Below are 12,825 nucleotides of genomic sequence, written 5' to 3' on the forward strand. Positions count from 1 at the left end.
ACACACGTCCCCAACACCACACATACACACACACACACACACGTCCCCACCACACACACACACGTCCCCAACACCACACACACACACATACACACACACACATCCCCAACACCACACACACACACACACACACGTACACACCTCATTGCCCTTAAGGGCACTAACAACACACATGTCCTGACATTTAAATCCATGCAGAGTTGTCAAATGACCTCTCAAAGGCAGTCAGCTTGTCCAAACTAAACATATTCCTTGCAGTTTCTCTAATTCCTCAAGTAAACTTCTCCATGAAATCTAAACCGGTGCGCTCTCCATTTTAAAAACTGCTGACGAGTGCATCCGTAACACAGGTGAGAGCTGCTGTTACCCAAGAGATAAGCTGGCTCGACACACTGGCTCAAGGACCCGGCTGAGAAAATGCAAGCGGAGATGACTGTCCCCAAAAGAAATTAATCCTAGAGGATACATTATCTCATTCCACATACTCAAGAACTTGTATAACCGTTATAATGCTTGGCTAGGCCCATGCCCAGAATGGTCAGCTCAGGGGGACCCACCCAAGCCTCTAATCAGAACCTCTTCTGCTGAGACAATTCGGTGAAAAGATCAGAGGCTCATTCGAATGTCTCCATAATAAACAGCGAGCAGTGCACTGCACATGGAGAACGCACGGGCTCCGACCCAAAAGACAGAAACAATCAAAAAGCAGCTGAAGAAAGGATGAGAACACCCAACTAAGGCAGAAATGAACTTTTTTCAGAGGGAGACATGTGATGGTATTTCAGACCTCTCAAGAAACCAGTCAAACTGCTTCTTCAATTCTATAAATTTGGGCCAAAACAAGGTCGCTCGACTTTGTGGTCAACATTGACTTCATTTCACCAGATACTTTGTTTGATTTACTCGGTATTTCTGTTTGCTCGTGGGCACAGTTTACAGATATATGAATGTACCGAGGAATGATACTCCCAGGCTGGGTCTACAGGCATGAAATTTAAGAAAACAGGCTAAAGCCCTGCCAAAAAGGAAAACATAAATAAAAACGTGGCTCATGGAGATCATTTTCCCCATTCGCTGGTGCTCTATCTGCAGCAATCCGGCTCTGGATGCCTGCTCGTGATATCCACCTTAACATCAGAGTCATTTCTAAAGGAATAATAATGATGGTAGCCACCACTGACAGAATGCTTGCTGTTTGGCAGGCAGCACGCTCTGATCTGAATTCCTTCCTTCATCTAACTACTATTTAAAGATGGTTCACCATGTGACAGAACTGTTCAAGGTTTTGGGGTAAAGTCTGAATAAAACAAAGCACTGCTATCATGGGACTGTCTTTCCTGTAAGAGGACAAAGAAAAAAGAAGAAGAAATAGGGAACGTATCAGGTGGCGATCAGGGCTAAGAAGAAAGTGGGATGGGGCGCCTGGGTGGCTCAGGTGGTTAAGCATCTGCCTTCAGCTCAGGTCATGATCCCAGGGTCCTGGGATCAAGCCCCTCATCCAGTTGCCTGCTCAGCGGGGAGTCTACTTCTCCCTCTGCCTGCCCGTCCCCCCACTCATGCTCTCCCTCTCTTTCTCTCTCTCTCTGTCTCTGTCTCTCTCTCAAATAAATAAATAAGATCTTAAAAGGAAAAAAAAAGTAGGATAAAGGTGCCAGAGGGTGACCATGTGAAGCATGCTGTCCTCACAGAGACCACCAGGAACACACTTGCAGTTAAGGAACACTGGGTTTACGGACTCATTGCAACAAGAGAGAATGCACACCACTGGGATCCAGTAAGCCAAATAAGAGGGTGTTCAAAGGACTTTAAGATTGGGGTTGTTAGGTGATTTGGGGGAGGGCTCACGAAGGCAGGATTTTGCTCTGAATTGGATACTGTCAGGAAGTGAGGGTAATTCTACAACTGGGTGCCTCAGTAATTCTTACCAAGAAGGTAGGAGGAAGTCACCCCTAGTAGCCAAAAGTGAATGTGTGGCCATCTTTGTGGTTTGGACAATCTTGGTTTTATCTGCATTTGGACATGATTATAAAGGGGTCTTGCTTTTGTCTGGATCCATCATGGTCGCGGAGTGTCCTTACCCGGTGCTGGTGTTCTGTGAGACTGTCTATGGTCAACAGGAAAACACCACAGCTGAGCGGTGAATGCCAGGCCAGCTCCCAGACATCCTCCCTCAGCCGTGCCAGATAAGTACTATTGCTATTTCTCTTTTATAAATGAGGAAACAAAGGCCCAGAGAGGTGAAAGACTTATCCTACAGCAAGTAACTAAGAAAGCCAGGTTATCGGACTCTTGAGCCAGCCTCTCACCCACCTCACACAAGGGCCCCCGCAGTGCTGAGCCTTTTGAATACCCCTGACAAGAGGTTCTCTTCAAAAGGCCAGGGGGAGTTTCCGTGCAAAGGTGATACAGAGCCCACAAGGGAATCTGCTGCGGCACCAAGGCCAGAGGCTGTGCAAATACACCCGAAATTAAGTCCACCCGGTCACTGTCAAGGGGAAGCATTTTTCTCCCAGGAATGAGGAAGCACTTCCCGTTTTACTTAAATTGGAAGGTTGCTTTTTCAATAATGTCATCAACACCAACGCAACTTAGGACCTATAACCAGAGTTTTAAATACTGGCACAGAATGTTAAAATAACACGAAGGCCGTGTTCCAGAATGGGGGGATAACAGTGCAGGAGACCTGCTTCCCTACCAGCAGGAGGTCAGGGCTTACCAGCAGGTTTTCCGGCTTGAGGTCCCGGTGGACGATGCTCTTGTCGTGCAGGTGCACCAGCGCCCTGCACAAGTCCATGAGCATGAGCGCGGCGTCGCGCTCGGCGAACTTCACGCTCTCCATGATGGCGTCGAAGAGGTCCCCACCCTGCACGTACTCCATGATCAGGTAGATTTCCGCCTCCGTCTCGTACACCTCGTGCAGCTTCACGATGTTGGGGTGGGAGAGGCTCTGGATGATCAGGATCTCGCTGTCCACCATGTCCTCCTTGCCCTTGAGCTTGGACTTGTCGATGATCTTCATGGCGTAGGCCTGCCGGGTCTCGCGGTGCCGGCACTCCTTGACCACGGCGAAGTTGCCGTCCCCGAGCACGCGGCCCGCCTCGTAGTGCTTGTGCACGTCGGTCGCCAGGAGGCCCGCGGGCCGCCGCTTCCGACCGCCCCTGGGCTCCCTCTCCCCGCGAGCGGCCGGTTTTCTGGCCCCTGAGGCCGGCGTACAGGGCTGCTTCTCCCGGTGCGCGTCCTGCTCGCCCCCGCGCGGCCCCGGGAGGGCCTCGGGCTCCGCCTGCTGCTCCCTGGGCTGCCGGCCGCCCGGCCTGCTCCTGCAGGCGCTCCTGGCCTCCCTCCTCACGTCCCGCAGCCCCTCCTCTCTGACGGGCTGGGCTTCGCAGAGCTCCCTCTTGGCCTTGGCGGCTGCCTGAGCTTGACCTTCCTGACCTTCGGGGTCTCTGTCCTCCTTCTTGTCCGGGTTTTTCCCGGGCCTCCTCAGCTCCTGAGTGGGGTTCCTGGGGCTGCTCCTGTGGCTCTCGCCCTTCCACGCTTCCTCCCCGCCTGCACGGTGGGCCTCGGGGGACCGCCTGCAGCTCCTGGTCCTCACCAGCTTCTCCGCTGCGTCATACCTGTGGCACTTGCCCAAGTCCAGCTCACTGGTCCCCAGGGACAGCCGCTCCCTCTGCAGGCCCTGCTGGAGCTCCCTCTCTCTCTTGCACTTCTCACATCGGATGAGCTCACCGGAGGTCCTCTCGATCTCCACGCCCAGGTGCTTCTCTCCGCTCGCAGGTCTCTCCAGAGTGGCTTCCCTGGGCGGCCTGCTGCCCGGCTCAGGCTCCCACTTCCCCCCGACCCACTTCTTCTGGGGCCTGGCCCTGTCCCCCAGCGCTGGCTCCACGGGGGCCTTTCCCTGATGACTGATGGCCGCCTTGGACCGGGAAGCCTCACCGCAGCTCTTGGCAGCCTCGGTCTCCCCACAGTGGTGTCCCCCTCTCAGGGCCCTGCTATGAAGCCTGCTTCTCAGCCTGGGAGAAGGGGCTCGGCTGTGCTGGGTCAGTGTCAGGGCCCGGGCTTTGCTGGGGTACAGTTCTTCTATAGCTACCTGAATGTTCTTCAGCGTCAACGGTTCTTTGCCCATGGCTATGAAAGCATCCCCTTCCCGGAAGAAATCAGAGACACTCCTGATCTCCCTGCCCTTGAGGTTGAAGAGTTTTCTCACCCGATCGTTCTTCCATCTGGGAAAGCCCAGGGCCTCAGAGATGTCCGCCAAGAGCTGCTCAAAGCTCTGCACAGACCGTCTGTTGAGGAGCAGAGTGATCTTCCGGAGGGGGTGCCCACCCAGCTTCACCACGGTCACCACCCTGGGCTTTAGGGTACTACTGTCAGCATGGACGGAGTGAAGACCATTCTGAGTGCTGAACATGGGCACCACAGAGCCGCGTGGCCCCAGGAGTGGTTTCTCCAGATTCCCTCGGCCAGCAGGCAGCCATGTGCCCTGCAGCTTCCGCTCCGTGATTCTGGAGCTTAAAGATTCTAGAGAGTGGTCACCCAGGCCTCGATGTTCTGCAAGAGGAAAATGACAACACAGTGTCAGTTATGATGGATTCAAAGAGCCCTTTGGCCTTCACCAAAGCTTTACTGAAGGTCACTGATTCTATTACGGTTTTATAGAAGTGTGAGCTTTGAGGATCTGCTTAAAATCTTGGAGCCTGTGCACTTTGGGTCTAATCCCCAGTCTCCCCTATAAGAGATCAGGAAAGTAGAACAAGTCTTCGTTGGGCCTGAGTGGCTCCTCCAAGCCTCCCAGGAGCCCCCATTATGTGCCACACCTTGAGAGGCCTCACTAGGCGTGGCCTGACCCTGGAAACACAACTTCTGCTACCCTAAAGTGAGCTGTCTTTCAGGGATATACAGCTGAGATAAAAGGTCTAAGCTTCGCTGCCCAGGAAATACCAACAAGAGGTCAGAACATTCTGGAACCTTAAAGAACCAAAATCTCACCCACCTCTTTGCCAAGAAGAGTTTTTTTCAGCTTGACTTTCAACTCACTCGAGGTGAGGTGAAAATGTGAAGAGGTGATGACCACAGACTCTGAAGACAGATCTGGATTTGAATCCTGGCATGGCCACTGGGTACTTGCGTGAATGTGGGCAAATTACTCAGGTTTCTGTTTTTTCATCTAGGAAGTAGGAATGAGAACACCTTCCTTCCAGGGTTTTTGTGAAGAGCAAATGGGAAAATAATTAAAGTTCACTTAAAGGGGTGTTTGGCACACAGTAAGGGCACAGTAATGGCCAGTTATTAATACTGTCCTTATAGTCTCAATATTTCTTTTGTATGATAATTATCATTTTGGTAGTAATATATTGATAAGGCAGAATTCACTTGGCATCACAAAAATTCATGGACCAGCATGACCTGGTGGATATTTCTTAGGGTTGCAAAAAAGAAAGAAAAGGAAGGAAGGGACGGAGGGAGGAAGGAAGGAAAGAAGGAAGGAAGGAAGAAGAGAAAGAAAGAAAAGAGAAAAAGAGAGAGAGGGAAAGGGAAAGAAAAAAGGGAAGGGAAAGAGAAAGAGAAAGGAAGTTGAAACAAGTTTCAGTGTACGTATAGAAACTTTCTTCTCTAAATGGTTTTTCTTCCTGATACTAAAAAAAAAGAAAGAAAGAAAGAAACCAAGGTCATATTAATGTTCAGAGCTTTAATAATGAAAATGCGCTCATTCTCAATGTATTTCCTGATAAACTGCATAATTGAATAAAACAGGACATATTTCCTGATCAACTGTGCCCAGCCAGAATAAAGCAGTTGAGGCAAAATTGGTTCAATTTCCATTTCAGTCTGGGTCAGGAAACAGGAAAATGACAGAATGTGTCACTGAGTTACACCACGAGGGTGGGCTGTGGATTATTTACATTACCCCACAGGATCCATCTGTCCTACCCTACGTGTAGGAATCTGCTGTTTATGCTTCCTTTAAAAAGAGATTAAAGATAATAATTTTTATGTGCATTTGAATTGTAGCAAGAACCCCAATTGTGCCAGGATGCGCAATTTGGCCCAGCATATTTACACAGAATGTTTTTTGTTTTTTAATTATAATGCACAATCTGTCCTGAGATGATTTCCATCTAGACACAGGTGTCAGATTGGATGACAAGTAGTGGCTGGTACTGATCCCATATGCCATAAATTTATGAGCTTAACACTTAAATTTACAGTTCAACTATTTATGGACATCTGTTATTCCTTTTCTTCTCATAATCTCTGTAGTCTGCCTCCAATTTTGTCAGAGAGTTGAGAGGAAGAAAGTTCTACAGCAGTAACACTAGTCTGTGTTTCCTCATGGGGAAAATTAAGGAAGGATACCAAGGAAAAGGACCTTCAAAGGTGTGTGCACAAGGGGACTAGTGTTGTCATTTGTTTTCCTTGTGGTGCTTCTCACAGAGTAGGACCTGCCATACATATTTATCAGGCTAAGTCAATGGAAAAGAATTCTCTGTTCCAGGGAAGGGAAAGGAGAGGGATTTTTAGGGGAGAACCAGAAGGACAAAGGAGCATTTGATGAATACATTAGGGATGCAGGAAGAGTTTAGCATGGAAGGGGGCTCAGGAGGGTCCCAGAGAAGGGTCCAGCATGGGATGTCAGGGAACCATATAAGAATCCTCATGAAACAGGACAGACACTGTTAGTGCTCACACATTGAATAGTGACTGAGGATAACAGTAAGGTGAGTCATGATGGGACCTGCGGCCTCAAGGTCCCAGTGAAACTAGGGAGTTTAGGTATGGTGATCAATGACTTGGCCCTGTGGTACCCAGAGTCGGGGCAGGGGAGGGGCATGTTCTCAGCCAGATCCAGCCCTGATTCCTGGTGGTGAGGGGAGTAAACTGGGAACACCCCATCCCTGAACCCAGGAGAGGCTCCATAAGAGTGGTCCCCATCCCAGGGCACAGAGACAAAGGACGTGAAGACAGAGCAGCTCTGCTCCACCACCATCAGGCATGCTCAGTCCACTGTCCAGGCAATCACAAACTCATTCAAAACCTCTGGTGTCTGGGGGCAAGCGTGAGAACTCAATCCCTCACCTCCCCAACATAACCGGGTTCTGGCTGCATCAAGCTACTAGGCAGTGCTAGGAAAACACAATGTCAAGGTGCAAGCCCTCCTCCCCCCTTAAAAATCCTTAGTCCAGAGCAAAGTTTTCTTCTTTAAAGGTGAGAGAATCAAATCAGGAGACCCTGAATGCCTGGTCTGTAAGCAGGAAGAGGAAGAATATAGCACAACCTTTGGGTTTGTCTCCAGCAACAGCCTCACCTCCCGAGGACAACAGTGGTACATTTAGGCTAAATAGAAGCAGCAGTATCCTGGTACCTACCCCCATCAAGCCAACCAGAAAGCTAAAGACCAGCTTGTGTCTACTTATCACCAACAATTTACAAAATTGATTAAATGGAACCGTGTGAATTTGCCAGTACTTCCATTTTGACCTGCAAAAGAATGGAAATTTCACGTGGCTCAACCTAAAATGATCTAGGATAATAACCCCTACATCAACCACAAATAGTTAAAGAAGGTAGAGATAGTGAAAATTAAACACCCTAATTCCCAGTCTTTGGTCACCAAGCCTGTAGCTTCCTACAAAGTGACACAGAAAAAGATGCTGTTGTAGCACTCTGTTTTTCTAAGTTTCTACAGCAACATAAATTGGCCTTGACTTGACAATACTGCTGCTTTTGCCTCATACACCCTAAATACAAATGTTTATAGGGTTTCTCCCCAGAGTCAATCTAACCACCACCACCCCCCCACACACACACACACACATAGTAGAATAAACACTGCTTTCTCTGAGCCACTCCTCTGCTCAAGAACCTACAATGGCTCCTTATTACCTTCTTGGGGGCCAAACTGAAACTCCTCAGCTTGATATGTAAGGCCCCCATAATCCAGTGCCCTCTACCCATCCCAACCCCACACCCACCCCCAACTCCTTACACCCACCCAAGCCTCAACATCTTGTAAGACCTGGGACCCATATCCACTGCCAAACCTTCCCTGACCTCACTTTCACAGTCAGCTCCCTCCTCTGAAGCTCTGTTTGTTCCTTCACGTGAATGCTTGAGACTGGATACAGGCAGTTGGCTGCTGGACATCTGGTCTACCCTTCAGCACATCTCACTATTAATGATACTAGGCACTGCAGATTTGGGGAACCCATTCCCAGCACTAACATCCAACATGAGTGGCACGTCTCAGTCTGCCAGCTCTCCTTGTAGACAACAAGTGTTTCTCCTTTCAGCTCTGGTAGACATCACACCCCAGACCTCATAAAGAGATTAAATGAGAGAGGTGGAAGAAAGCACGATCACAAACATCCACTTAATACAAGGAAATCTGCCAAAGCAGCATTTATAAAGAGGGACTGATACAGGCAAGGGAGAGCATTTCTTCAGAGTTTGCAATGGCTTCATTTTAGAGGCATGCAAAGAACACCAAACACAGGGTCAGAGACCTCACTTAAACCCCGGTTATACCACGCTCTTCCTAGTCATGTGACCTTGGGAGAGTTATAGAATCTCTCTGCGCCTCAGTCTCTACATCTGCCAACCATGATACCTCACTCATGCTGAAAGTGCTCAGCGTGTGCTTTTCTTCCGTCTCCAAAAGAAAACAGGTCTTGTAACCTTGGATTTCCCCTAAATCCATTGTACATCTCGAGAGCAAAGAGAAAAAGATGCTAAATGTGACTCAGCAGGTGAATTTGTCATCCATGTAGTGTTTGAAATAGGAAACCAGTAAGGACAGGATAATAAGAGGAATACTCCAGCAAACTGAAGCATACAGCAATTCTGGGAGGCTAAACGAACTTCCTGCTCACTGATCCTAGGATTCTCTGACTGGTGTGAGCCAATAACTGCATGGGCATTTTGCTCTTATTGCTTCTAACAGCTTTGGTCCCTGGCAATCCTGTCTCCTATTTGCTGCCACGATTCAGATGAGGTAGCATAACCTGATTCTACAAGGGTCAGGTCTACACCTTATCATGCTGACCAGGCTAGCACAATGATGGGAAGTCACATTAATCCCGTTTCCTGTGTGATCATTTAATAACACTTTGTTTAGGCTGCTAATCATGGAATTTAGGATTAAGATTTTAAAAAACAGAAACTATCCTGCTAAAATTAATCTTTTACTTATCTTTTTTAATCCGAATAAAAAGAATGTACCTCTTCCTAGTCATTTTCAAATCCTAACCCATATGTCTAACAAAGAAAAACAATGTCTGAGGTCAGCACTAACTTTGGAATTCTCACCTTGGTTTCTAGAGAGCTATAATGACACATGAGAAAAAGAAATGGGAGAATCACACCAAATTGCTATCAGGCATAAGTAATACATAATCACTTTTTAAGCATTTACAAATTATGAGTACTAAAAGAAATGGAAATTGGTGTTTTGAAACATCTGGTAATATGCAATACAACAACAAAAAGTGACTGGAAGAAAGTCAATGCATCTAGTGGCATATAACCCCCTTTCCTGGCAGGGAAGCTCCTCCTAGAATACTTTCCCTTTTACCTCATATTTCTGAGTGGTTTCACCAGATTGATCACGTGTGGCCCCAGGACGCAGCGCTGAGAAACTGTTCACTTCCATTCTTTTGTAGAAGATGAAGGATCAGCTGGAATCATTTTTTCCTATCACTGAGTAATCATTTGTCCTGGGCTTTTTCCAGGGTCTGTTTGGGAACAAACTCATTTTGTTCATATGCAGATTATGAGGCAGGAGAAACATTTGTGAACTTACATTTGTTTATGCAAACATCCCAAGGAGGGTTTTCTAAATGAATAAAAAATTGGAATGCAGCCTCCAGTCACTAAGCCTCAAAAATGCTACTGTTTCATAACTTGCAAGCCTAGCCAACGTCTGTATTAATCAAAGCCAGAGAAATTAATAAAGGTAATAAGATGAACCTGCCGTGCTATTTATTTGCCATCATTGCTGATGACACTTCAGTCTCTAATTAATGATGTCACTACTTAATCTTTATTACCAAACAGCACATCAACTGAGACATCAGAAACAGAATAATTTTTTTTAAAGATTTTATTTATTTATTTGACAGAGAGAGAGAGAGCCAGAGAGGGAACACAAGCAGGGGGAGTGGGAGAGGGAGAAGCAGGCTCCCCCCTGGGCAGGGAGCCCGATGCGGGGCTCGATCCCAGGACCCCGGGATCATGACCTGAGCCAAGGCAGACACTTAATGACTGAGCCACCCGGGCACCCCTCAAACAGAATAATTAAAAAGACTTTTTTCAACTCTCATCTCAGAGGTGCCCCTGGTCTGGGTTGTCTTTTAATCTGCTGACCTACTCATGCCCATTTTCCTATGTAACTCCCAGCTTATTGGCACAAGAACCTTGTATGGTCTCTGAGTGAAGGATATTTGCCAGTCCTTGTTATAGCCCACCTAACAGATGCCTGATACTTTTTTCCTAAGCTACTCACTGATTTAAAGATGGAATCTGCTAAACAAAACGCAGAATCAGATCCATTAATACAGAGAAAAAACTGGTGGTTGCCAAAGGGGAGGCATTGGGGGGATGGGCAAAATGGGGACGAGAAGGGGAGGTTCACACTTCCAGTTGTGGAATGAATAAGTCATAGGCATGAAAGATACAGCACAGGGAATACAGTCAATGATACTGTCATAGCGATGTATGGCGACAGATGATGGCTACACTTGTGGTGAGCACAGCATAACATACAGATTTGTTGAATCACAATGCTGTACACTGGAAACTAATGTAACATTGTGTGTCAACTGTACTTAATTAACAAAAAAAATCCATGAAGAAAAAGAAGAAAGTGCAATGGATACTGACCAGGCAAAACTAATAGTTGCCTATACAACCTTGTTATGGGTGGAACTGTGTCCCACCGCCCTTGAATTCATCCAAAGTCCTGACCCCCTCATCTCTCAGAATATGACATGATTTTGATAGGGTTTTCACAGAGGCAGTCAAGTTCAAATGAGGTCCCTGGGATAGGCTATAATCCAACATGACTGGTATCCTTATAAGGGCGTTAAGTTTGGACACAGACAATCGTACAGGGAGAATGCCATGTGAACATGAAGACAGCCATCTACAAGCCAAGGAGAGAGGCCTTCACTGGCTCCTTCCCTCACGGCCCTCAGAAGGAAACAACATTCCCAGCATCAGATTTCAGACTTCAAGACTCCATAACCAGGAGAGAACAAATTTCTGTTTAAACCAAAAAAAAAAAGGAATGAAAGAAAAAACTTTACTGTCCCAGCTACTTGGGAGTTGCAGTGAGTTAGCTGGAAGAGGGTTTTAAAGTGAACAAGCTTACATATCTCCTCACTTTCAATTTTAGTATATGTGCTGCCGAAGTGAGCACCATATCTCCTCACTTTCAAAGCTCATCCCATCCCCCTCGGTAATACTCTTCCTCCCATCTTTGGGTTTCCCCGCACCCTGATACCCTGATCTCATCCTGCACACGCTACCCACCTCATCACCACATCACACTTCTCCCTTCCTCTTCTGCTGGTTTTATTTTGTCTGAGGAACCTTCATGTTCCATGCAAGCCAGAAAGCATTTTCCTCTCTCCCCAAACATCCCAGGACACGCCACGACAAAGAGGACCGATGACTAAGGGAGGAACTTTTCTCCACTGTCACTACTGTGCCTCCTTTGGCATCCAACTAAACTGGCTAAGCTGCAGCTCCCATCCCCAATGTGCACACACGCCGCCTGGGGACTGCGTTCACGTACAGGAACTAATTCAGCCAGTCAAGGTCTAGGATAGGTCCTGAGAGTCTGCATCTCTAACAAGGTCCCACGTGATGCCTATGCTGCTGGCTCATGGACCACACCTTGAGAAACACAGATCTAGAGACAAGTTCCAGAGTATGCTTCTGGGAATGCTGGTCGCCTATAAGCAATTTCAAAGTGGCCCATAAACCAATTCCTTAAAGTAGTATTACAACCCACAGTACCTTCATTTTCACCATGTGAGTAAGGAACGTATGGTATGTAATTAAAATGTGACATCACCAGTGCAGCCCAATCAGAAAGTCCATTGCCTGAGTTTTCCTTTAAGGACAGCACACAGAAGTGAAGGAGAGAAGGACCACCTTGACGACCCAGAGTGGACCCGCGGCACTGGACTCACCTGGGAGCTTGTTGGAAATGCAGAATTTCAGACCCCAGCCCAGACCTACAGGATCAGATTCTGCATTTTAACACAATCCCCAGGTGGTCTGATGCATCTGGAAGTTTAAGAAGCACGCTACAGACTACCTCTTACATCACCAAAGTGGCTAGCCGAAGCAAAATACACAGACCATGGCGGGGGAGATTACAAAGTCCTTGGACTAGTGCATATGCCTTTGATTCACCCTGAAAGCATGGTGGCATGACCCAACCAAATCCCAAGTGGGATCCAGGGGCGGCTCTGGCCCAGGGGTGGGTTCACTTCTCTGGAATCTACATGCACCGGCTGCCAAATGGGCAGGCGAGGGAGTGAGCGAAGGCGGAAGAAGGAGGTGTTTCGTGCACAGGTACCAGACACCTGGGAGGAAGGAAGAAGAAAAGAGACGGTGACAAAAGAGGCAGTGGAATGGCATCTGCACCTGCCCTCCCGATCCTCGGAGCACAGGTTCAATGAGGGACGCTAAATGAGCTGGGTTTCAAAAGCCTGTGTGAGGCTCTGGGACGCAGGTGACAAGGTGCAAGAGTAAACAGAGGCAGCCGCCCCACCTTCCCCAGCACAGCAGAAGAGGACAACGTGGGGCCTTAGGGACACA

The 12,825-nt window shown here is 47.8% G+C and overlaps 1 protein-coding gene across 4 annotated transcripts in view; it reads right to left on the bottom strand.

Annotated features, from left to right (window-relative positions):
* The window catches only part of DCLK3 (doublecortin like kinase 3), a 37,657-nt gene extending 27,561 nt beyond the window's left edge, over positions 1-10,096 (bottom strand). For all 4 annotated transcript variants that reach the window (XR_004676778.1, XM_034991894.1, XM_034991892.1 and 1 more), the window contains exons 1-2: positions 9,569-10,096; positions 2,717-4,548 (exon numbers count right to left, since the gene is read on the bottom strand). Coding sequence is in view for 3 of the 4 variants with exons in the window: in XM_034991894.1 (XP_034847785.1) it covers positions 2,717-4,408 (1,692 nt within the window). In the remaining variant the exon portion in view is untranslated. The remainder of the gene's footprint in view (positions 1-2,716; positions 4,549-9,568) is intronic.
* Positions 10,097-12,825: the final 2,729 nt, after the last annotated feature.

The sequence above is a fragment of the Mirounga leonina genome, unplaced genomic scaffold (assembly GCF_011800145.1).
Source record: "Mirounga leonina isolate KUSES-001 unplaced genomic scaffold, KU_Mleo_1.0 Mir_115, whole genome shotgun sequence".
NCBI classification, from domain to species: domain Eukaryota; kingdom Metazoa; phylum Chordata; class Mammalia; order Carnivora; family Phocidae; genus Mirounga; species Mirounga leonina.